Here is a 26,050-nt window from a genome sequence, read left to right as displayed (position 1 = left end):
TAAGAGAGCCAGCCCCTCTCTAGCTTTTGCCCTCCTAAAATCAAGGTTGCCCGACTCTTCTTGGGGAAAAAAGAGGTCTGCGTACCCACATTTTACCCCACCCACTCGAGCCTCCCGATCGCCGTCACCTGCGCTGGTTTGCCGTGGCAATGTTGTTGTCACGCTGCCGTGGCCAGGGCGGACAATGTGGGCTGGGGGACTTAATGACGTCTAATTGTTTCAGCTGCCGCGCCCGGAGATCGACTCGTTAATGACGTCCACGGGACTAGTGCCGGATTATCCTGTAGCAAAAGTAGCTACACATGTAGCTACGGGCCCCGCACTTTCAAGTGCCCCGCGCTGAATGTTCAGTGATTCTGCACTTGCTCTATTACTATAGTACTATACCGCCTTCAACTTTTATGAACGACCGGGTGTTTAATGTTAGCTATTTGTCGTATTATCTGGCTGCATAGCAAATAAAAAATACAATTACTTTACTATTCAAGTTAAACATTTATGCGTTTCAATATTTACGTTTTGAAAAATATATTTAGGGCCCCTTTATAACAACATGTGCTACAGGCCCCGCACGAGCTTAGTCCGGCACTGCTACAGACGATCGCCAGGGTACGAGACGGGGGGGGGGGGTCCGGGTTCCTTGTGTAGGCGCCACGTTAAGTCGAGCAATGTTGACAAGTTGAGCAAGAGCTGTGTTGCAGTGCGGCCACACCAAGGGGGGGGGGGGGGGACATGCGTGGAGGCGTGTTCGCTGTGGACGGTTAGCAACATTCCAGCAGACGACGCCGACCTCCCAATTGTTGCAAAGCAATGCGACCGTCACATATCCGCCCTGACCAATTAACCGCCCGGCGTGGAAGAGCAGGTCAAATACCCTCCAGAGGGGATCTCTAAAGGGCTCCCTTCAGTGCAGACCCTTCTGCCAGCAGTGGCGTGAGCAAGACATTGCAGGGCTGCACCTTAACCCCTTTTTTTATACAGGAAATCCTCACTAAAGTCTAAAGATGTATTTTCAGGAGCGTCCTGCATTGAGATGATTGTCCAAATCCTTATTGAGAGCTTAACAATGCTTGTATATTCGTCAAAATGCATGATGTGTATGCACACAGGCATGCAGCGCGTGCGATTATTTCAACCCCACCATGGCTACCGAAGGGCGATTGGTAACTTTATCACTGCACTGTGGCAAGTCTACAGCAGTTGTTCTTCATAATGAAGGGTGTGGGATTAGATCGTGTAAGTGTTAATGTGTCGTAACCCTCCACCACCCGACACAGCCATTAGGGTTTGTCACGTGAGCAACACGCGCCAATTAGTTTACTACTTCAGCCCACGGGTGTGTTGGAGAGTGAATCCACAACAATTACAATTTGAGTAGTGCGACGTTTCGCTGGTAATTAATTACATCAACCAGTATTTTCGGGCGAAGTTCCAGTTGTTCTACGTGAAGAGTGGCGACCGCCATAGGAATGAGGAATTTCCACCACTGTCAATGGAGATGAGCACAGCGCCACCCTTGTTTGAAGAGGGATATGTTTGCGTAATTAATGTAAATGTTACCCATTTATGACTACTCGCGTAGGCGCATGCATTTGCCTTAATGATATTATATGGTGATGTTAAACAAGTAAAATATTTAAAAATACTTAAAAAAAAAACACGCTTTAATGAAATGTACTGTCCGAGCTGCCCCTCCCCCTGCCCCCTTCCCCCATCGCCCCTCCCCTCCTTCCACATCCCCCGCCCCTCGGCGTGGCTCCCCGAGGCTGGTCGTGACGTCAGGGACCACGTGGTGATTGACAGGCAACGTGAGTTGAGCGTCTACAATTAAGAGCCGTAAAAAAGATCGTTAATTTTTTTTTCAATGATAGATTATAGTCTTGTCATCAGTATGACATACCTATACCAAGTTTGCAGTCGATACGACATTGGGAATACGGTTGAAATTGAGTTATAAGATTTTAGGATACGACAACACACAGTAAGTTAAATAAAAGCGTGTAAAATGTTAAACAACATGTTTTGGATTTTTTTATGATAGAATATCGTGTTGTCATCAGTATGACATCGGTATTTCAAGTTAGCAGTCGATAGCACATTGGAAAGTGGGTAAAAATAGAGTTACAAGATTTCTTTTTTGCGGATACAACAGACGGAGTGAGTTAAATAAAAGCGTGTAATAAAAATAATAGTAGTAATTGGTTTGTACTGCGTGGGCAGTGGGGCGTTATCGCAGGGCCATTGCCACAAAACGTGACACATGAATGTCTAATATTTATGGGAGCCACGCAGGCGAGATGTTACCTACCTCGTCTGGTACACAGGAGGTCGCGGGTTCAATCCCGACCCTGACGCGATGGTGACCCACCTCGTTGAGCTATCATTTGTGATCGCCAGGTCGCTTCTGAAAAGGAGCTAGATATGTCCGTGAGCCTTACCTGGTAAAATAAAACATAATTTAGTTTAGGAAAATATATATATTCCGTTTCAAGGCTACAGTGTTTTTGGGGAATGTGCTGAGTTTGATGATTTAAAGTGTAATTAAAAGTGTTCGGACTGGAAGTGATGAATAATAATTGACGGGGAGACAGCCAAGAGAGTGGAACGCGTTCCAGAGGAGATGGAGCGGTGAAATCGGTTCGCTAGCCAGTGTCAGTTGGTTTTATTAAATCCCACAAATTATTCTGGTGATGCCGCTGCTGCTGCGTTGAGATCGGTGCACAAATGTTGTGGCGCAATTCACGACTCCGGGGCAGGTTGCGGTTAGGGGCTCACGCCACGTTGTTAAGGGCTTACGCCGAACCCCCCTCCCCCCCTAGCCGATAACTCCCCAAGGGACAGGGGACTGTGATCCCTCAACCCGGACTAACTCGGTTCTCTCCTCCCTGCCCCGGGCCGGTACTACCCCAACCTCGGCCGGTCGGGCGGAGTAGCCTCCCCTAGCCTCGTGTGAGGATCAACTACCCGAGTCTCCACTCCCACCCCCGACCAACCCCGGTTACATCCCGGGTCGCCCTTTAAATCCCCCCCCCCCGGGGGCATGACGTCACCGTCCCCCAAGGACGTCACGTTCTGACGCCACTCTCCGAGGACGAGCGTGACGTGACGTCACCCACTACACCCCTACGCAATTAACAACACTGCCTTAAAACAATAAGTATATATAATTAGTGACGTTTTGAGAAATAGAGGGCCATTGCCCGAAACGTCGCTGGTTATATATATATTTATTGTAAGTCCGCAGTGTTGACCATTGTGGGAGGTGGCAGCTGCTTCGGGTCAGTCCTTCATCCAACAGTGGATAGATGATGGCCGATGGTGATGGTGGTGATCATGAGAACATTGCATCAAAGTAACTCCCCATTCAACCGTGCAATGGGGCAGTGCTGATCTGCGTAGGGGAGAAAATTACACATTACCACGGCAGGGGTCAGTACATGCAGAAGAAAAGCAATGTTGATTTCCCACAAAATACTACTACTGTTCATTCCATTAGCTCTGGAGTGGTGATGATGGTGGTGGCGATGGGGTTGGCAATGGCGATGATGATGGTGGCAGTGGTTGTGGTGGTGGCGGCGGTCTTGGTGGTGGCGGTGGTGGTGACGATGGTAGTGATTGTGGTTGTGGTGTTGGTGGTGGTGACGATGGTGGTGGTGATTATGGTTGTGGTGTTGATGGTGGTGAAGATGGTTTTGATGGTAACAGTGGTTGTGGTGGTGGTGACGATGGTTGGGGTGGTGGTTGTTGATGGTGGTGATGGTGTTGATGGTGTTTGTGGTGGTGGTGTTGATGTGGTTGTGGTGTTGATGGTGGACTGGCAAGATGAATCCGATGACTCCTCACTGAAATTCCATTGAAGTGATCTGGGAGAGGGTGGGGGAGGTGTCACAATGGCCGTGTCGGAGCCACCAATCAAGTAACGCCGAGAGTCGCCTTTGGTCGGTCCCAGGAAGTTGGACACCAGCTTCGTTTCCCCCGTGGAGTCGGCGAATGTGGATGCTCTTAGCCCAGTCGCCGGTGACATGGCCCATTATGAACAATCCTGACGCCGAAATCCGAGGCATATAATTAAATGTTAATGTTGTTAAATGTCACCGGACCTGTATTTAAGTGGGCTGCCACGGTAACCTGTTGAAACAGACCTTCGTAAGGAAAACCGACGGCGACCTGTTGGGCCGCCGATGCGCGTGACGAGCTGCCGTGGGTATTGCTGCGAGCGACGTGCGAGGGATTCGCGCCGCTCACGGGGCCCGCGTCACTTTCTATAAACATTCAGCTGCCTCATCCGGGGGGCAGCTATTACAAGCCGAGCGATTTCGGTGCTGTGAAATGTGCACGTTACAGGAGTTCATAATGGCCATGTCAGGACGACTGAGACAGCATTGCTGAGACGCTGGATTCAAGCCCTGGGTCTGGGTGTCCAATATAAATATAGTAGCTCGTGTATGGCTATGTATGGTGCGAAAGAAGTCCAACATACAACATTAACAACTGCACTCGCACCATACATAGAATGCAGACAAAGCGCGATAAAAGCCAACGGTGATGACAATGATGATGACGATGACGATGGTGACGATGATGATGGTGATGATGATGATGACAATGATGATGACGATGACGATGGTGACGATGATGATGGTGACGATGATGATGATGACAATGATGATGACGATGACGATGGGGCGCCTGCAGCAATGGCTTCTGTGCGACTAATCGCGCGACAAACGCGGACAGCGGGATGAGCTCAGCGGAGATGCGGGACGCTCCGTCGATCGACTGCGGTGCTTTGTGGGCTTCAAATATATTGCAAGGCCCCCTTTTAAAATAGGCGGCGGGCACAAACGTGATCGTGCCAAAGGGAAGGCGTCGGGTCCTCGACGATCTGTGCGTTATCCGTGTGCGTGTGCGAGTGAGTGGTAGGTGCATGAAATCAGCTCTATCGGCGATCGTGTTTTGGTTTATGGCATGCGCCATGATTTAAGGGGTCCGTTGTTCCATGTTTGCCGAGTAAACAGCAGCAGAGAGAGAGACACGAACAGCCCTAGAGTGAGAAATGGCCGTGTGTGATTTATGATCTCCAAACACACTTGAACCCGGCCACACATGAGCAATACAACTGTAAATCGTGATAACCGTGGGCATTTAAAAATAAGATCAGCTCCTCCTGCAATCAGAAATGAGCGAGTGCTCATGATTTTGCATATAAATGACTTAATCTCTGGTTTGTTTGCTTTTTTCTCGTGAGCCAAAGATAAAGGTCCCGGTCCGCAATCGCTGACTCACGCGCCCAACTGCAGAGCGGCACCATCCTCACCGTCGTTATGAACTAAGATCCCCCGTGTAGCCTCAACAGACCTTCGGCGAGAGTGCTGTTGGCGAGTAGCACCTGTGAAGGGTGGCACGGCATGCACGAGGGGGGTGGGTGGCCTGCACCACGCCCGGCCGCGATGTTTACACACCGCACCAGCTACTCATTTGAGGCTCGGTCGACACAGGGGACTGTCAATGTGTGGGAGAGAGTGTCGTCCCCTCGCACGTGTGGGAATTCTCTCGGTGCTCGGCTTTCCTCCCACATGTGAACACTCATTAAGTGGCTGAAAACCATCTTAATATATTGAGGACCGCAGAGCTCGGGAAATTGTTGGCGGCGGCTCACCAACTGGCTGCTGCTACCACCTTTCCCGCTCGTCCGTGGTTCCTCGTCGTAACTCCCTTGCACCAACAGTCGCCATGACACTGTGAGCACCACCACCACCACGATCGTCGCGATCGCCGGCGCCGCCGCGCTCACGGTTTTTGCCATGGCTCCCCACAGACGCTGCGCAGCGGCTTCCCATGCCACCCGTCGTGCATGGCGTACGACCCGGTGCAGCGGCTGCTCGCGGTGGGCACTCGCTCCGGCTCGCTCTGCGTGTATCCTCGCACGCGCCACCACGGCGCAAACACCAGGGACCGCACATGCACCGCGGGTCGCGTGACCCCACCCCTGCCCACGGCACCCACACCGCGGGTCGCGTGACCCCACCCTGCCCACGGCACCCACACTGCTGGTCGCGTGACCCCACCCTGCCCACCGCACTACCGATTCGTCGGCAATTTCACGGACGTCCACCCAGCCTCCACAGAGGCTACCAAATGCCTGGGTATCCTCGATATCCACACAGATAACGTTGCAAATGTCACCGTGCATTACGAAAGAAGAATGACCAACATTTACCACAGGCAGGGTGGCTACCTGACTCCGCGGTTGAGGTGAGGGGGGAGGGGTGGGGTGCGTGTGAGACGGGGTCACGGCGCAAAGCAGAGGCGTCCATGAGATTTCTTGCTCAATTGAGCAAATTCCAAATTCTTGTGGTTGGTTGGCCAGCTTATAGCCCGACTACCGCTGTTGACTTTCCCACAAAGTGGTACTATGTTTATTGACCCCGGGAGGTATGATGGGCTTAGTTAACCCCCGCAACTGGGACTTTATCTCGTGACCTTCCGATTGCGAGCTGCTCGCTCTACCAAAGAGCCGCGTGGCTGGCGGGGGGCGGTGACGCCGGAGGCGGCAGCCCGAGTCGCTCCGCACTTGGGAGGCCGGAGCCTCGAGTCCCATTCCGGCCGCGGCCGACGTCGGTCGCGAGCGGTCTCCCAACGGGCCCTGGGCGCCCCGCGTTGACCCGCGTGGCGGAGCGTGGCGGAACGACCCTCGTGAGCGACGCGGCATGTGGAAGATCCTCGTCCCGGCGGTGGATTGGCAGGAGGCCTCGCGGTGCGCACGGAGCGGCACGGGCGCCAGGTGGCCGCGCCGCCCTGGCCTGCGAGCGGGCGTTCGCCGTCTGCCGGTCGGGGCCCGTGTTGCCGTTGGTTCTCGCGATACGTAGACCCAAAGATTGAATTCGGTTTGTTTCGGCGGGAAGGTGCCCGAAGAGCTGCCCGTCTCTGCTATTCCACGGGCGTCCACGACGGCTCTTCGCTACGATCACAGTCGCGCCGTGCGCGAGGCGTTCCACGAGTGTCGGTACCGTGTGCGTCGCCCACTACTGGAATCGGGGAGCCGGTCGGCAACGCGCGAAACACCCACGGCCACATCGCTTGACGAACAGACTGAAAATAGATGAAGGGATGAACAAAACCGATGTCGCCCAACAAAGCGAACGCAGCCAGAAAACTGGGAACCCTGGGAGCGACCCACACGGACTCGGGAGAGGAGGAGGAAGGCTGCAGACGTGAGATGTGCAGAAGTCGTCAACTCTGCCCTTCGACAGAGGGATACAATGGGGGAAGAAGCCTCCCGGACCAGACGGGATGATTCCGGACACCATCAAAGGAAGCGGGGACCAGCTGTTGCGACAACATTCACTCAACTTTTATTAGTTCGTTGGTGAATCCTATTCATCCTCTATGGCATGTAAAGCCACAATGAGTTCCTCTCCACTTCTTCCTGTCCTTGGCAACTTGTTGAGCATCGTCGCGAGAGAGGTCGATCACCGCCACAAGCTCGTCCTTCATGTCTCGCGCCAGGTGCATGAACGAAATCCCTCGAGCGTGGAATCAAGAGCCGTCCATGGTTCTTCTGTTCACAAAGGGAGATCAGCGCTGTTCTGAACAAAAACGACAAACCCGTCCGCCTCTTGGTCGCTCATTTCATTCGGAGGCTTTCACCAACGAAACGCTTCACAACGGGTCTCTGTGAGGGTGAGAGGTTTATTGCGAGGGGCAGGGTTGGGGTGGGAGGCAGGCCGCGTGGGTGTAATGTTAGCCAGAGCTGGAAGCAATCCACCACCGAGTGGTGGAGAAAAAGAAAATCAGTTGACCCTGACGCCGTCATACGACGGCCGACTCTCGCCATTCATCCTTCACACCCACTGGGACGCTCTGCAACCTTTAGGCCGCATCACCGCCATACCCATTATGATGATGATGCTGATGGTGCTGATGATGGTGATGCTGCTTCTTATGATGATGCTGCTGATCATGATGATGCTGCTGCTGATCATGATGCTTGCCGCCTTGACCGCTTACTCAGCTTCGGCCAGCCAGGCGTGGAGAGGTTCTGCGAGCACGAGTCGCAGGCCGGGGTCCTTCAGCTGCACTTCCTCGTCAACGAGGTGAGCCCCTCTGCCGCATGCGAGCCGAGCCGTGGCGGCCACCTCGCACACGCGCCCCTTCCCCACCGCCGCGTCCGAGCCGTGCCGAGCCGTGCCCGCGCGGCACCCTCGCCCTACTCCCAGTGGCGGATGAAGCTAGTGCGGGGCCTGTTGCATATGTAGCTACTTTTGCTACTAGGATAATCCGGTACTGCCTACTACGGGTCGGGTGTTTATTTTTTTCCACCGACCTGTTCTTTTTGCCGTGCCGAGCCAGAAAACCAAACCGTCGAGTGCCGGCCTCGCTCGGCGCATCAGGATCCGGCTCGGACCGGCGGTTCATGAACGGTGCGACCATTCGCAGGGCGCAAGGTTAAACTTCTGGTCCCGCGGGTACACCATGTGTCTGTGTTTGTATCTGTGTGTATACATCATGTGACTGTGTGTGTACATCATGTGGCTGTGTTTGTATCTGTGTGTGTACACCATGTGGCTGTGTTTGTATCTGTGTGTGTACACCATGTGACTGTGTTTGTATCTGTGTGTGTACATCATGTGGCTTTGTTTGTATCTGTGTGTGTACATCATGTGGCTATGTTTGTATCTGTGTGTGTACATCATGTGGCTGTGTTTGTATCTCTGTGTGCAGTTGCTGTGTTTGTGTGGCCACCCACCCCGTCTTGTGCCGTGCTGGCCTTCATAGGTGCTGCTCGCTAACAGCACTTGCCCCAACAGTCTCTTGAGGGTATACGGGGGATCTGTGTTGTGTGTCTCAGGGAGTGCTGGTTAGCGTGTGTTCCGATGACAAGCTGCACATGTGGAGTCTGCGACAACACAATCCGGTCCTGGTCCACTCGCTCACGCTGGAGCCCAAGGCAAGGTGAGGCTCAGCACCGACGGGTAACACGGACAACGATACCCCAGGTAGCCTCTAAACAGACTATCGGGACAAGTCCTGTTGGCGGGCACCTATGAAGGCCGGGGCATGGCACGTGCTGTGGTGTCCTCAGAGCAACTTACATCGCATCTCAAACGGTGGTGAGACGTTGACTACCTCGCCTGGTGTACAGGGGATCGTGGGTTTGATCCCGACCCTGACGCCTGCTGTATATTTGCCCGTGGTCGCGAGGACTTTTTCTCTGGGTCCTCCGGTTTTTCCCCTCCACAATTGGAATCAACGTGACGCGTTTAGAACATTTGGCTGCTATAAATGTCCACGCGATGGTGAGCCACCTCATTGAGCTGTCATTTGTGAGAGCCCGGTCGCTTCTGAAACAGAGCTACATAGATCAGTAGGGCCTTACCGGGTAAAATAAAGAACAGATTATAGTTTTTTTTAATAGTTTTTATAGTTTAAACATTTCTAAGGGTACCCCCCAGTGGCAGCACATGATGACTTGGCACCAGGCCCTACAATCGGGAATTATTCTGCCAGTTCGGAGGCAATGATTGCTGCTGCTAATGTGTGTCGTGGAGTGGTTAGCGCGCTGTGCTACGAACCTGGCGACCAGAGTTTGATTCCCGCTCATGGCCAACACCGGTGACGATTATTTGAACCAGTCCTGGGCCTCCCCCAGGTCGACTCGGCCCTTAAATGAGTACCTGGTACGGTCGGGAATGGTGTTGGCCACCCACACCCCCTCGTGCGCCATGCCGGCCTTCATAGGTGGTTACTAACAGCACTCGCCCCAACAGTCTGTTAAGGCTATATGGGGGAATCTTTATCTAAATCACAACTGAGTAATTTGTGGTGTCATTTTCTAATTCGTAAAAATACCTGGACCCTGACGCCCCGACAAGCAATGGCCTACTCTTCTCAGAACGACGGTCACGGGATCTTTGTAACGTCCACTGCGAATTGAAGATGGCCGTCGGGCACTTTAACAGGCAGCATTAACCGGGGCAGCCTGCCAGAGTCGCACCGCATACCCTCTGCAACGAGCGGCGAACGCGCTCCCGCTGGACCCACCGCGTCACACGCGGCTCGTCCCCTCGTGTCCGGGAGAGAGCCTACCCGAGACCATTCCAGAGATTTATTTTCAACGACCATGGATTCACTTGGAAGCTCGTCCGCACGACCCTGACAGCGGCCGCGTCCGTCTCGTTGCGTTTCAGCATCACGAGCAGCCACCTGCCGTTCCGGAGCAAGTGGCTGTACGTGGGCACAGCCAAGGGCAACGTGCACGTGGTCGCCGTGGAGAGCTTCGCGCAGTCCCAGTACAGCATCATGTGGAACGACGCCGCGGGGTGAGTGCGACGTCCGCTCGCGGGCTCGTCGTCGTTTGCCCGAAGTGGTTGTGGCGGAGTGATGCGCGCGTCGCTCGGCATACAGCCACAGGGTGGTGGTGGTGGTGGTGGCATCGTGGGACTGTGAGAGATGGTGATGGCGATGGTGTGGGGTGGGCGGGGAGATCTTCATCCAGCAGTGGGTAGATGATGGCTGTTGTTGACAATAACATCTTAATAAGATCGTCTTTAATTTCAGGCCTTCCCATCCTGGAGACGTGATTCACATCAGCGAGAATCCTCTCGATGAAGACAAGGTAATCGTCGTTACGCATGGATGACATCGAGTAATCGAGTGTCAGGTTAGGGCCAGGTAATGATCCGACCAGATTTGTGTTGTAAGGCCCTCCGCCACCCTACACAGCCAGAGGAACGAAATTGTCACGCGGTGCACAAGCATTTAACAACGTGCCAATCATCATTTTACTTCCTGGATTTTATTCCGACTTTCCTGGATCCCCCCTCTAAAGTGGCTCAGCGTAGCTTCCAGCGAAACGCCGTGCCGTGTGATTCGTGAAACTGGTTTGCGACAACTCAACGGCTCTGGCCGTGTCGGGTGGTGGAGGGTCTCCCAGATCATCGTGCGCAGCCTCACCCCACACGACGAGTCGCGATCTTTAGCGTTGAGTTCACGTTGGACATTGAACGGGTTTGCATTTGAATCGGAGTGCCGTTGCTCCCTCCGGCTCCTCGCTTGCTTCACTCCGCTTGGTTACCCAGAAAGGTCTCGACGAGTCCCACGGCTCTTTTTCAGGAGGTGCGTGCACAGCAGGGGGCCGATGATCGCTGTGGTTATTGCCACTGAATATCTTTTCGCGGGTGACATTTTCGAAACTTGACGAATTTAGGCCGTGACGCCGGCGACAGAATGGCCTACGCGCGTAACTCTACACTGAGAGATGTTAGTTACGTTACACACGTAAGTTGTCGTTGTTACTGGACATACAGCTACTTGTTGACCCGAATGTGGAGTCGCCACCCTCAATAGCGCTCCGTTGCATTTTCCTGTCGTACTGCGCTGGCTCTTCGGCACGGTGTCCCGACGTTTTGCCGGCACGTGCTGGGGGCTCCTTCCAGGAATCGAACGGGGCAGAACGGCCACTCTCGCTTCCAGAAGAAACTGCCACAAAAGCGGCACGCGGAGCGAAACGTCGGGCATCGCCGTGCCGAGCGACGCGCGTGGGAGGCAAACACCAGAGCGGCGGTGGCGGCCGTGAGAAGTCGCAGCAGCAAAGGCGGCCGCGTTGCTAACCTCAGTGCGTGTTCAGCTTCTCGTAGGCTATGAGACCGGGATCATTGTGCTGTGGGATATCAAGTCACGGAAGCCTCACTACAGATACGACTGTGACCAGGTACCCTCTACAGCGCCGGTTATACACAAGGTGGTGGGGCAGAGGCGCAGAGAGCATCTCGCGACCCCAGGGGGTGCACGCATCCCAGGTTCAGAAGCACTGAGTTAGAGGATCTATCTGGCGTGTCGCCTGGCCCTGGAGGGGACCGTTGTGGTGGCTTCTTAAGTTGTTGTTGTGAGTCCGTGTGAAGGCTGCCAATTTAGTTTTATTGATTACCTTTCTGTATGTCTCGTACCCCCAGAAAGGGCATCTCACGTTATCCAGGGGGTGCGTGCACCCCAGGTTAACAACCATTGATTTGAAAGGTTGGCTCCAAAACGTGGAGATGGAAACCAGCGTGGAGTGGACTCGAGATGCCTTCTACGAGTGAGTGCGGCTCGTCCTGCGTGCGGTTCGTTCCACCTGCGTGTGTTCACCTGTACCACAGGACCTGCACTCGATGGCTTGGCAGAGCAATGGGGAGCAGGTGGTGTGCGGGTTGGAGGATGGCACCGTTGGCACCTGGAGCTTGCGGAATCCCAGAAAACTCGGCTGCCTAACCATGCCACATGGTACATGCCCCCGGTGTCGTTGCGTGCATGCATGTGGGTGCATGTGCATGTGTGTGTGTTCATAATAATGCCCAGCCACCGCATGCCTAAACAGCTTTTGTTCGGCCGGATCGAGGGGGCTAAACGGGCGCGGCACGGGCTAGAGAAGAGATGGAGTGATGTGGTACAGGAGGATGTGGAGCTGAGTGGACTTGCCGATGACTGGTACCAGCGGTGTCAAGATCGGCCTCAGTGGAGGAGGCTCGTGAAGGACGCTACTGGGCAGTTGGAGGCAGTCGCCCTCCAGCAACAACAGAGGGCGGAGGAGCAACGCTCACAACAACGAGCGGAGCGCCGGGTGGCTAAAGCACAGCAAGTTGGTACAGTAGGGGGCACAGGTGGTGCATCAGCCAGTCATCTCGGTCATCTCGGTCAGTCGACCCGTGGCACCTGGGTCTGCCCCGTGACCTCCTGCCAGCGGGCGTTCGACACTTCACGTGGCCTCAAGGTGCACATGGCCTGGCACAAGCGTCGTGGTGACGTCACCGCCACTTAGTGGCGAATGGCGGTTGTTGTTGTTGTTGTTCATAATAAGTAGTGGGGAGCGGTAGTGTAGCGGTTAGCGCACTGCGCTACGCTGCGCTATGAACCCGGCGACCTGGGATCGATTCCTGCTCATGGCCAACACCAGTGACGATTATCTGAACTGCTCATGGGCCTCCTCTAGGTCGATTCAGCCTCAAATTAGTACCTGGTGTGGTGTGTAGTGAACATCGCTACTGAGGAGACAAAGGCGGACGGACGTGGTGCTGGCCACCCACCCCCTCGTGTGCCGTGCCGGCCTTCATAGGTGCTCGCTAACAGCACTTGCCCCAACAGTCTGTTAAGGCTACACGGGGGATCTTTGTGCATGATACAGGTTGTGGGGTTAGATCGCGTAAGTATAAATGTGTCGTAACCCTCCACCACCCAACACAGCCAGTAAGGTTTGTCATGTAAACAATGCGCCAATTAGTTTACTGCTTCAGCCCACCGGTGTGTCGCGAAAGCCCACGTGTTAGACTGTGCATGTGTGTGTTAAATCACGGTGTGTTAAATCACGGTGTGTTAAATCACGGTGTGTTAAATCACGGTGTGTTAAATCACTGCGTGTTGTGCGTCTGTCTAAGTCGCTACAGGGGAGTGAGTGAACTGGCCGTTGCTTCGTTTGTCTCCCTTCCGTCAAGATGCCGAGTGGAGCGGCCCTATCATGAAGGTTGACCACAGGAGCTGTGCGTCTGGGTGAGTCACCACACCCGGAGTCTCTCATTGTAGCCGCGGCTCGGCTCGGGCTTGGCTCCAGCTCAGGTGCGCCGGCTCAATACCGCGCGCGTAACTCCCTCCGTGGACGTGGCTGCTTCATCAACAAATCATCGGCAGAGGAGCACTTCGAGGCCGAGTCTCCGTGTGTGGATCGCACTTGGGGTTCCATGGCTGCCGGCCGCGGCCGCTTTGCCTAACGAGCGTTCGGGAGGCGAACGTTCGTGTTCGCCGGGAGTCTGTGATTGTGTTCACAAGGGAGTCTGGTCGTGTTCACCGGGGAGTTGATGGTCGTGTTCACAGGGAGTCGGTGGTCGTGTTCACGGGGAGTTCGGCAGAGACCAGCGGTGCCCAGAGGAGCATCTTCATCGTCTGCGGCAGCAACGTCCACACCACCGACATGGATTCGGACATCGTGGACTTTGTGATGCTCAGCAACTCCCCGTACGCTGGCGGTGAGGTCGCCACGTGTGTGTGCACGTGTGTGTGCACGTGTGTGTGTGCGCGTGTGTGTGTGCGCGCGTGTGTGTGCATGTGTGTGTGTGTAACCGGGCGGCTAAAACGCAGCGAGTTGGCACAGTGGGGAGCACAGGTGGTGCATATGCCAGTCATCTCGGTCAGTCGACCCATGGCACCTGGGTCCGTTCTGTGACCTCCTTCAACACTTCACGTGTCCTCAGAGTGCACCTTGCACGGCGCAAGCGCTGTGGTGACATCACCGCCGCTCCATGGTGAACAGTGGTTGTTGTTGTTGTTTGTGTGTGTGTGGGTGCACGTGTGTGAGCACGCCGCGCTGTGAACCCGGCGACCCGGGTTTCTGTTACCGCTCGCGGTCAACACCAGTGACGATTATCTGAACCAGTCTTGGGCCTCACCGCTAGGTCGACTCAGCCTAAAAATGAGTACCCGGTGCGGCGTGTAGTGAACGTCGCCACTCGGGAGAGACAAAATGCGGCCGAGCGTGGTGCTGGCCAAGGCCCACCCCCTGTGCGTGCCGTGCCGCGTCTTCACGGGGTGCCGCTCTCGCGAACCGTGCCACGTCTTCACGGGGTGCCGCTCTCACGGACCCCACTTGCCCACTTGCCCACTTGCCCACTTGCTCCAACAGTCCGCTGGAGGCTGCGCTGGGGGTTGTTCGTCTTTGCGTTGCAGATTTGCAGAAACCCTTTGCGGTGGCGGTTCTCCTGGAGGAGGAGCTGCTGATGATCGATCTCGAGAAGGAAAGGTGAACCCCCCCCCCCCCCCCGTGCGCTACGCTGATCAGCTCTCGCTGATGGGGAATGCGCAGCTCGGGACAGAGACACAATCCGTTTTCAAAACAATTGGCAGAAACGTGCGCTGTGCCGACAAAAAAAAATCCATCAACAGTAGTCGTGGTCCGTCTTCTCTTAGGTCTTTGTCTGCCGAGTAGCGATGTTTACACACCGCACCATGTACTCAATTGAGGCCGAGTCGACCCAGGGGAGGCCCAGGACCTGTTCCGATAATCGTCACTGGTGTTGGCCGTGAGCGGGAATCAAATTCAGTTCACCGGGTTGGTCGCGCAGTGGGCCACCACTCCCCACACATGCACGTGAACGCACTTCCAGATATGTACAGTTGTGCACAGATAACTATTAACACACGTACGTACGCACGCACATTCATACACATGCCCGCGCACGCACAGCTATACCACTAAGGCAAACACACATTTGTATAACCGACACACAATGTTACGTAATCATACACACCTGGCCAGCAATGATGAATGGACTAAAAACCAATGCTACATGCGCCGATGTGGCTGTGGAGACTCGGGTCATCGGGCTGAAATCCTGGGTTCGATTCCCAAGTGCAGCGTTTGACACTTTTGATTTGGCAAAAATTTCAGCTTTGAGAACAAAAAGAAAAATCTGTTTATAATTGTTGTGCGTCACGTGATGAACGCTCCTGCTGTTGATGGCGGGGGCCGGGGTGGTGAAGTGCCGCCCCTCCACGATGTCGACCAAAGGTCACTCGGAAAGGGATTCCCGAGGCAGCTCTGTGATATCCACTTCTGTGGAGCGTTCCCTGAACGCGAGGGATCGCGACCGCCGCGCGAGAGAGCTTTTTCAATGGACTCCTCTTGGGCCGGTGACGACGCCGTGGCGACGTTGACGAGGTTCAGGGAAGAGACGAAAATGAAGAAATAACTCCAGCTGTAAATGTCAACTGTGGTCAGCACCCCAGCGGGTCGGTTCAACCTCCCGGCGTGGCAGTTAACTCCCCCCCCTCCCCCCTCGCCCGCCCCCCCGGTGCGGCTGCCTCCATCCACCCCGCACACACACACACGCACACACACGCACACATGCACACACACGCGCACACATGCACACACACACACGCGCACACATGCACACGCAGTGTTGTTGACGGATGTGTTGAGTACGTCGCTAATCGCAAGCGCTGCCTCCTCCCACCCCGCTGCCCACAGATGCCCCGTGTTGGAGAGCCCGGCTTCCCTGAGGCTGCAGCGGCCGGACGTCACCTCCTGCCTGTACTGCTGCCCCTGCTCCCCGGACTTCCTCGCCGCCCTTAGCGGTGCCAGTGGGTCCAAGGCTCGGCAGAGGAGCGTCGGCAGGCAGGTGAGCCGCCGCGGCGATGGGGCTGGCCAGACGCCCCAACCCGGCGAGCGTGCCAACGGCGTGCCCAGCGTTGGGCCCAGGGCTCCAAGATTACTGGGGGGGGGGGGGGGGGGGGGACATAGGACCCCAGAGCTTGGGGCAATCGTCGGTTGCGACGCTTCTGGCTGCCTTCCTCCCCTCCCGCTCGTCCGTGGTTTTGGCCGCTTCCGTGCGGCGGCTGCGAACGTCACAGACCCAACCGCGATGTGCGTAAGAGTTTAAATGTGAAGTGGAAAGTTTTTATTTAAATTTTTTGCCCCCGTTGAGAACTCAAGGGATCGGGGTGCAGTCTCGTTTGCAAGAGTGGTGGTGGTGGAACGCTGTCGTTAAAAAAACAAAAACCAAACTGGACGTGACGCAAGATGCGACCGATCTCGTGAAAGGCCTCCGAATGAAACGGGCGCCGTTCTTTTCGCTTGCAGTGGCCGCTACGAGGGGGCAAGCCCAGCCTGGAGAAGCCGGACTCTGCGGAGGCCATCCTCACCGGGTGAGAAGAGACATCGGGTCTCCTTCACCCCGTTTGTTCGAGATAAAGATCACCTCCCCCCCCACCGCCCAACATAGCCTTAACCGACTGTTGGGGCAAGTGGCGTTATCGAGCGCACGAGGGGGGTGGGGTGGCCAGCAATCCTCCCAACCAGGTACTCGTTTGAGGCTGAGTCGACCTAGGGGAGGCGCGGGGCCGATTCAGATAATCTTCAATGGGTGGTGGCCGTGAGCGGGAATGAAACTCGGGTCGCCGGGTTCATAGCGCAGCGTGCTTACCGCTACACTACCGCTCGCCTAGTACAACACGCTCGCACACACACGCATGTAGGTACGTACGTACGGACTGTTGCCACTCCACTGCTGGACGAGGGGCCTGCCCCCCCCCCGGACTGTGCAGGTCGTAGGGGTCAGCTTGACCCCACGTGACAAGCGTTTGTCTGGTGTGGGTCGGTTGAGGGCGGAGGGTGTGGCACAGACGGCTAGACCGTAGAAGTGCAGCACAACGTTTGATTTATTTTGCTGCACTCTCACCTGCTGTAGAGACCGCATTAACCGCACCTCGACTGGGAGCGTGACGGCACTCGCTGCGTGGGTCGTTGGCGCTCGTGACGAGGGTAGCCGGCAGTGGGACCGGTGGTCGGCGTAGCTATGGGGACAGCATCGCGCCTGTCTGGATATTTTTTTGCTTCACCTTGGGGGCTTCATTTCGACCCGTGAAAATGTTTCCGTGCACGGCACGCCACACGTGGTATGCTGCCAGGGTGTGGCTCCCGGAAGAAGCTCCCAGCGGTGCGTGGAGTGAAACGTCAGACTTCGCTCCGAGCAACGCGGGTCAACCTCGCGAGAAACGCACCGGAGTAGCCTCCCGTGTAGTTGTGCATCGGTGCATGGTGATAACAACACTCGCAAGAACAATAACACTGCACGCCTGTCTCTGTCCCACATGTCTCACGAAGCCACTCCGATGGAACTTTGAAGATTTGGGACGGATCGGGAGGTAAGTGGGGGGATGATCTCTGACCGTGCACTCTCATCCGCGTGGATCGCGTTCAACCGCCGTTCCCCTTGATTTGTAAAGCCGCGTTCCCGACGGTGCCGCTGTAGCCTTCCTTCCGCGGGTGTCGTCCGCGCCGGGGAGCAGGCACGCTGGCGCTGCTGGCGGAGGTGGATGCGGGGGCTGTGTTCGAGCGAGAGGACTCGACGCTCTCCGATACCGGCGGGGGCGGCGGCGACGGTGGCCTCGCGATCCGGCACCTGTGTCTGTGCCGCCGGAGCCACGTGGTGTGCGTGGCGCTCGCCTGCGCCCACGTGCTCCTCTACGCGCTCCGCGACCGCGAGGCGCACGGCGCCATCGGCGTGAGTGCTGCTCCGCAAAACATCTTCGTGCTCCCCTCCCTCCCTCCCATGGTGCTCGCGAGAACGGAGGCGTCGCTCGCCACGTCGCTTCTACAGCTGGCGGCCCGCCCCCGCTTGCACGTGTTGACCGCCGATCGGTCTGTGGCCACCCACGCAGGTTGTAGACGTCGGAAGGCCCGGCCGCAACGACTCCCCGGACGTGCCGGCCTCCGATCCCGCGCCGCCGCCGCGGCCGAACGGCACGCCGTGCGGCGACTCCAACGAGGGGCCGAGCTCCGAAGTCGACGGTCTCAGGTCGGCAACAAACGCCGCCGGTGGCACCAACACGGAGAGCGGGGAGCGCGTCGCTCGCGGGGACGTCACCGTCACGGGCTTCACGCTAGGGGGAGTCCGGAGCGGCGCCGTGTGCGTGACGCTGTGGGTGTCTCTCTGTGGGTGTCTCTGTGGGTGTCTCTGTGGGTGTCTCTCTGTGTCTGTCTCTGTGGGTGTCTCTGTGGGTGTCTCTGTGGGTGTCTCTGTGGGTGACTCTGTGGGTGACTCTGTGGGTGTCTCTGTGGGGAGCGGTAATGTAGCGGTTAGCGCGCTGCGCTATAAACCTGGCGACCCGGGTTCGATTCCCGCTCACGGCTAACACCAGTGACGATTATCTGAACCGGTCCTGGGCCTCCCCTAGGTCGACTCAGCCTTAAATGAGTACCTGGTGCGGTGTGTAAACATCGCCACTGGGGAGACAAAGGCGGTCGGGCGTGGTGCTGGCCACCCACCCCCTCGTGTACCGTTCCGGCCTTCATAGCACTTGCCCCTATAGTCTGTTAAGGCTATACGGGGGATCTTTGTCTTTTTTTTGTCTCTGTGGGTGACGCTGTTGGTGACTCTGTTGGTGTCTCTCTGTGGGTGGCTCTGTGGGTGTCTCTGTGGGTGACGCTGTTGGTGTCTCTCTGTGTGTGTCTCTGTGGGTGTCTCTCTGTGAGTGACTCTGCAGGCTCTGCAGGGGTGCACTGCGCCAGGCCGCTGGCTACCAGCTGGAGGCCATGGTTCGAGTCGTTGGGGCCGGCAGCGCCGCTTTTGTGTCCAGCGTGGGACTGTGCTCCGAGCACAACCTGTGGGTGGACCACCACCATCACCACAACCACCATCACCACAACCACCATCACTACCATAACCACCACCACCATCACCACCATCACCACAACCACCATCACCACAACCACCATCACTACCACTACCACCATCACCACAACCACCATCACCACAACCACCATCACCACAACCACCATCACTACCATAACCACCACCACCATCACCACCATCACCACCATCACCACAACCACCATCACTACCATAACCACCACCACCATCACCACCATCACCACCATCACCACAACCACCATCACCACAACCACCATCACTACCACTACCACCATCACCATCACCACAACCACCATCACCACCATCACCACCACCACTGCCATTACCACCACCATCACCATCACCACCATCACTACCATTACCACCATCACTACCATTACCACTATCACCACCACCATCACTACCATTACCACCATCACCACCACCATCACCATTACCACCATCACCACCACCATCACCACAACCACCATCACCACAACCACCATCACCACCATCACCACCACCACTGCCATTACCACCACCATCACTACCATTACCACCATCACTACCATTACCACTATCACCACCACCATCACCACCATAACCACCACCACCACCACCATCAGTATCATCAGCTTCGGCATGAATAGATCATCGTCCTCATGCATTGAGATGTATCATCTTCACAACCGCCTTGAAGATCATCAGCCTCTACGGATAGCTGACATCAGTGTGACTGAATCATTATGATCATCAATCTCTTATTATGACTAAATCTTCAACATCATCCTCATATATTTGAGATTCCTCATCATCATCATCATCTTTGAACCGTATCATCATTCATGAGTTGCATCATTATTAGAAGCATCATCATCATCATCGTAAATGTCACGTGTGCACTCAGGTTAGACTTGTGTGTATTCACTCACTCAATTATTGCCAGTGTAATTTGACATTAATGACCTGGGGTTGTGTGTTTTCACAGTGTGGCAATAGGCCACAACTTCGGAGTGACGGTGGTGGACTTCAAACAGAAGAGTGTGCTGGCCAGCTTCAGCATGTCTGTTGTGCTGGGAGGCACAGATGCCCCGATCAATACCAACAGAGGTAATTAACCATCACACGCACAGCCGCGAGTTCCAATCACATGCAGTGCCAACTCAATACCTCATCACCATCCATCTTGAGTCGATAAATACAAAGTCGGAGTAATTTTCCGCTCATGAGCGTCGAGCTGTAGGCGCTCATCTCTCGTCTGGAGCCCTGCAGAGCCAGTGGTGGAAATTTCACCTTCCTATGGCGAGGGCGAGTCTCTGCATAGGAAAAAACTGTTGGCTTCCCCACAAAATGGTACTTATTTTATCAACCCCCGCATGGTTGGATGAAGGGCTGAGTCAACGTCCAAACCAGGAATTTTACTTTGAAACCTTCCGATTGCGAGCTGATCGCATCTGCTCCCGAGCCACCCGGCCGATTTAAAATAAATGATCAGCTTATTATGCACAATCCACTGCCGGATGAAGGCTTCTCCACGCCGCGTCGGCCATGGGGATTGTTGTGCCATACTTCACCACGCTGGTCCGCGTGGGGCGGAGGGAACCCAGGCCCGGTTCAGAAATCGCTCACCACCGGTGAAATGAAAGCGGTAAAGTTAAAAACCTTAAAATACATTTGGAGATAACAGCACGAGAAAATGCAAATGTGCCCGTGTACTTAATTGCGGAAACAATATTACACTTGCACTATGATGACCACTGAAGCATGCAAGAAGAAGCAGTGGCGACTTGCCAACGACATTTGCAACAGCAGCAGAAATTTGAGCGACACGAAAATTGGTGACTTCATGTGGTGCCACTCGTGATGGTGCGCCGTGATCGTCATGTTTTAGAGCTGTGGTTCTTAACCGTTTCTGCAGCCTTGCATCCCTTTGATTCTAAATCGTTAAACATATATATGTTACTAAATAAGTAGGGTTTGATGAAACAAAGTAGTTGTATTTACTTTGCCGTTGCTTAATTTTCGTTTCGATGATTTACCTTAAAAAAAACCCGGCCATGTCTTGCACCCCCAGGAAGGGCATCTCGCACCCCCCAGGTTAAGAAGAAGAAGACTAACCACCGTCTGAAAGGGAACATTATTAATACCGAGAATACCAGCACTGGAATAAAACGTGTCATGCAATATTGTTAAGAAAACAAACAATCACCGATGTTAGCCATGGCCGGGAATCAAACTCAGAATTCGGGGTTCATAGCACGGCACGCAATCACTGGTAGTTAAAATACGTTCTGTCCAATAGGAAGTCAACAGCAACTCTCCAGGTAACAGACTGGCTACCACTACTGCCATGGCAATGTGGAATGTCCACCAATGGTCATTTGAGGAGGGAGACACTTTAGCATTGAATGATGATGACGATGCATGTTATGGTTGTGACAATACTAGCCAGGGTGATGTTATTGATTCTCCTGCTGCTGCTGCTGATGATGCCGATACATTAACAATGATTGACATTTCCCTACAGAGAGCTCTGTAGAGAGCACCGATGGTTCACTGGAAGAAGACCATCCAAAATCTTCTCCAGGTCTGTGCCCAGAGACTCTATCGTCGTCACCATCGATGCATTGTAACCATTATCATCATCAATCATGCCATCATCACCGTGACATAGAATCATCATCATTGCATCATCGTGATTATAATCAATGAATCATCATTAATCAATCATGGCATCATCACCATGGTAATCATTGCACCATCATCATCATCATCGCCATCCCACCACGTGGCTGCACCACACCAGCCAGGGCAGGCCACGAGCCTTTTGCCGACCCCCCTCCGCCTTGCCAGAGTCGCGACCCGCCGCGTGACCCTCACGACCCGCAGTGTGACCCTCGCAACCCGCAGTGTGACCCTCGCGACCCGCAGTGTGAGCCTCACGACCCGCAGTGTGACCCTCGCGACCCGCAGTGTGACCCTCGCGACCTGCAGTGTGACCCTCGCGACCCGCAGTGTGACCCTCGCGACCTGCAGTGTGACCCTCGTGACCCGCAGTGTGACCCTCGCGACCTGCAGTGTGACCCTCGCGACCTGCAGTGTGACCCTCGCGACCTGCAGTGTGACCCTCGCGACCCGCAGTGTGACCCTTGCGACGCGCAGTGTGACCCTCGCGACCCGCAGTGTGACCCTCGCGACCCGCAGTGTGACCCTCGCGACCCGCAGTGTGACCCTCGCGACCCGCAGTGTGACCCTCGCGACCCGCAGTGTGATCCTCGCGAACCGCAGCGTGACCCTCGCGACCCGCAGCGTGACCCTCGCGACCCGCAGTGTGACCCTCGCGACCCGCAGTGTGACCCTCGCGACCCGCAGTGTGACCCTCGCGACCCGCAGTGTGATCCTCGCGAACCGCAGCGTGACCCTCGTGACCCGCAGTGTGACCCTCGCGACCCGCAGTGTGACCCTCGCGACCCGCAGTGTGACCCTCGCGACCCGCAGTGTGACCCTCGCGACCCGCAGTGTGACCCTCGCGACCCGCAGTGTGACCCTCGCGACCCGCAGTGTGATCCTCGCGAACCGCAGCGTGACCCTCGTGACCCGCAGTGTGACCCTCGCGACCCGCAGCGTGACCCTCGCGACCCGCAGTGTGACCCTCGCGACCCGCAGTGTGACCCTCGCGACCCGCAGTGTGACCCTCGCGACCCGCAGTGTGACCCTCGCGACCCGCAGTGTGATCCTCGCGAACCGCAGCGTGACCCTCGCGACCCGCAGTGTGACCCTCGCGACCCGCAGTGTGACCCTCGCGACCCGCAGTGTGACCCTCGCGACCCGCAGTGTGACCCTCGCGACCCGCAGTGTGATCCTCGCGAACCGCAGCGTGACCCTCGTGACCCGCAGCGTGACCCTCGCGACCCGCAGTGTGACCCTCGCGACCCGCAGTGTGACCCTCGCGACCCGCAGTGTGATCCTCGCGACCCGCAGCGTGACCCTCGTGACCCTGCGTGTCTTTCCAGTGTACTCCCCGCGGCGTCTGAGCGTGATGATGGAGAAAGGTACAACCCGTTACACGCAGGGTGGGCCAAAACAATCGGGATGCGTGGGGTCATTTAATTTGTATTAACACGCATTTGAAGTGGTTCCCATTAATTCACTTTTTAAATGATTGGGACGTTTTTGTTTCAAAGTTTACAGCTCCCCTTCTCTTGCCTACATAACAACTTTAGTGTACATAACAACTTTAGCGTATATAAAATGTTATCTTACATAACTTCAGATTACATACAAACGTTAGCTTACATACAAACGTTAGCGTACATAAAGTGCCGCGGATCCTCTCTCCCCCCCCCGCCGCCCACTGTGCTGATGGTTTGCAGTCATGAAGGGGAGGAGAAAAAGTACTTCTGCAGACCAGGAGTCCCCTAAAGGTACGCCCACTCTACCCCTATCGGATAACATTGCCGCTCTCCGTGACTCTGAAGCAAGTGAAGCCTCGGACTCGATGGCACAAACGCGCGAGACGTGGCGCTGCTCGTGCGCCTTGCTCCTCGTCCCCCCCCCGCAAGCTGTCGCAGCGATAGCCTCTCGCTCGACGTCTCTCGCACGCTTTCTCGAATCACGACTTCGGGAGCGTCGATTGTAGCTGGCGTCTGGGCCAGCGCTTGCCCAAATGCTTTCGGCTATACACGTGCGCGTCGGGGGTGGGAAGGGGCGACTGCCTTGTCTTATCCCGCAAAATTATAGTTTCTCTTTCCGCACAATAACGTTGCCACGCTTTTTACTTAGTACTTCTGAAAATCAGAATCGCGTAACGCGCGCACAGCTTCTTCACGCACCCCCCGGTCTCCACAGCGGAGGGCCCCGCCGCTGCCGCCGTGGAGGAGCGCCCGCCGCCGTCGTCGGAGGCCACGGCCGACCGCGAGCCGCTGGCCGTGAGCCGCCTTTGCTTCGGCGAGTCCAACGGCGCCGCCCGCCCCGGCCACGTGTGGGCGGCGACCGGCAGGGGCACGGTCACCAGCCTCGCGCTGAAGTCGCCGCGGGGGGATCGGCGTTCCAGCCAGCCGGCCGTCCTCGGCCTAAACCGTGAGTTGGCTGTCGTTTGTTTTTGTCGTCTCGTCGGACGGCGGTGCGAGCAGATTTTTTAGTTTCAAGCCCACGGTCCACCACTGCCACGCACGACGGAACGTCAAGCGTCGTTCGCCACTGCTCGGTGCCGCACTCGTAAGCGGCAGACCGAGTATTTGCAATAACATTGTTTTTTTAATTCCATTGCCAAGCGAGTGACCGACGGCAGTCTGAAGTTCAGTATCAACTCGGTGTTCACAGCTGCGTCACCCAGGCTTACCAAACCAACTGCTACGTGAAGCCCGCTCGCTGGTGAATTCTTTCACAACCTTCATTTTTCCCTCTGAATCCTAAATTTATAAAGTATATATATAAAAATTGCGTGAATGAATATAAAATGCTACGTACATCGTGTATCAAGCCGATGGGAACCGGCGCATGTGTATAGGATTTCCTCCGTTTTCACACTTTTTATTTGTTATAGAAGTCACAGAAAAGTGTGACGGTTGTGAAGGGCATTGACAACTGGTCAGCTTCACATCGCAGCAGCAGCAGAAGCAGAAGCCGGCTTGGGCCGTCGAGGCCGATGCGCTTCCGAACGTCGTTTGAACATCGACGCTCCGCAGACTGACTCCGCCGCAGTGAGAGAGTGTGACGCAGGAGCTCCTCATCCTCGTCCTCCTCCTCCTCCCCCCCTCCTCCTCATCGTCACCTTCCCACCGCCGCTGCAGGGAAGGTGAAGACCCTGGGTGGCCCCGTGCTGTGCCTCGCTCTCCTGGACCGCGACGCCCGGCTACTGGAGCCCGGCGGCTCATCGTGGCAGGGTCCCGCCAGGGCCTTCACCGCGCAGCGTCGCTCCGGCTCCACCGGATCCTTCGCCGAGTTTGCTGGCGCGGCGGCGGAGGCCGTGGGCGCGCCGGGCGGCGCCGGGCTGGTGCTGGCATGCGCCGAGCGGCAGGCGCGCGTGTGGGGCGCCAAGGCGTCGTACAAACGCTCGCTGTGCGACGCGGGCGCGCCGGTGGCGATAAGGGCCAGCGCGGTGGACGTGGATGGGGAGACGCGCCTCGCCTGCCTGCGCGTGGACGGCAACGTCGCCGTGTTCCAGTGAGTGGTGGCGGCGGCGGTGACGGTGGCGGTAGTGGAGGCTGACGGCGGCGGCGGTGACGGTAGCGATGATGTCGGTAGTGATGATGTCCGTAGCGATGGCACGGATTGTGATGACGTTGGTAAATCCCCCCCCCGCCCCCCGGTCTCCTTGCTCTCGGTGTTTCCGCTGCCCACGATGATGGACGTGGCGGTGACGACGCGGACGGTACCGGCGAAGTTGGTGACGGCATGACCCCCCCCCCCCCCCCCCCCCCGGCAGGCTGCCGGCGCTGGCGCAGCTGCTCTGCGTGTCCCTGCTGCCCGTGCTGGGCCTGAGGGCCGCTCGCACCGCCTGCTTCGCCGACGGCGGGCACGTGCTCTACATGGACGGCCCCGGGGAGATGTGCAGGGCGGCGCTGGTGGGCGCGGAGCAAGGCGCTATTGATGCGGTGCGGCGGCAGCGTCACGCGGGGACGCAGAGACACGCGTGGAGACAGACACAGATACGCACACATACGCACACATATACATGCACAGGTACACGTGGGCCTTTTGCCGAATGGTTCTTTCATTGTTCTTATTGTCTCAGGAGTACAGAGGAGACCTTTTCATTTCCGTGCCGCATCCCGAGCCCACGAATAACCAGTTCTTCAAGAAGCTCTTCAAATCCTGGGGCTTCTCACTGGACAAGAGGGAGCTCTGTAAGTGGTTTAAACATATTCGTAAATAATCATCATCATCAT

The 26,050-nt window shown here is 56.1% G+C and overlaps 1 protein-coding gene across 1 annotated transcript in view; it reads left to right on the top strand.

Annotated features, from left to right (window-relative positions):
* Positions 1 to 26,050, top strand: part of LOC144947806 (syntaxin-binding protein 5-like) — a 34,270-nt gene that overhangs the window by 5,064 nt on the left and 3,156 nt on the right. The window contains 24 exon segments of the mRNA XM_078877159.1: positions 5,819 to 5,916; positions 8,015 to 8,096; positions 8,852 to 8,955; positions 10,191 to 10,322; positions 10,561 to 10,618; positions 11,630 to 11,713; positions 12,141 to 12,264; positions 13,470 to 13,524; positions 13,846 to 13,997; positions 14,695 to 14,767; positions 15,998 to 16,148; positions 16,610 to 16,674; positions 17,633 to 17,673; positions 17,818 to 18,032; positions 18,190 to 18,326; positions 19,015 to 19,134; positions 20,149 to 20,270; positions 21,688 to 21,747; positions 23,174 to 23,212; positions 23,534 to 23,584; positions 24,009 to 24,239; positions 24,953 to 25,325; positions 25,588 to 25,756; positions 25,897 to 26,008. Of these exon segments, the coding sequence (XP_078733285.1) occupies positions 5,819 to 5,916; positions 8,015 to 8,096; positions 8,852 to 8,955; positions 10,191 to 10,322; positions 10,561 to 10,618; positions 11,630 to 11,713; positions 12,141 to 12,264; positions 13,470 to 13,524; positions 13,846 to 13,997; positions 14,695 to 14,767; positions 15,998 to 16,148; positions 16,610 to 16,674; positions 17,633 to 17,673; positions 17,818 to 18,032; positions 18,190 to 18,326; positions 19,015 to 19,134; positions 20,149 to 20,270; positions 21,688 to 21,747; positions 23,174 to 23,212; positions 23,534 to 23,584; positions 24,009 to 24,239; positions 24,953 to 25,325; positions 25,588 to 25,756; positions 25,897 to 26,008 (2,848 nt within the window).

This window comes from Lampetra fluviatilis, chromosome 47, assembly GCF_964198595.1.
Source record: "Lampetra fluviatilis chromosome 47, kcLamFluv1.1, whole genome shotgun sequence".
NCBI lineage: Eukaryota > Metazoa > Chordata > Hyperoartia > Petromyzontiformes > Petromyzontidae > Lampetra > Lampetra fluviatilis.
The sequence above is the reverse complement of the archived record's forward strand: the minus strand, read 5'-3'. Positions and strand labels throughout refer to the sequence as shown.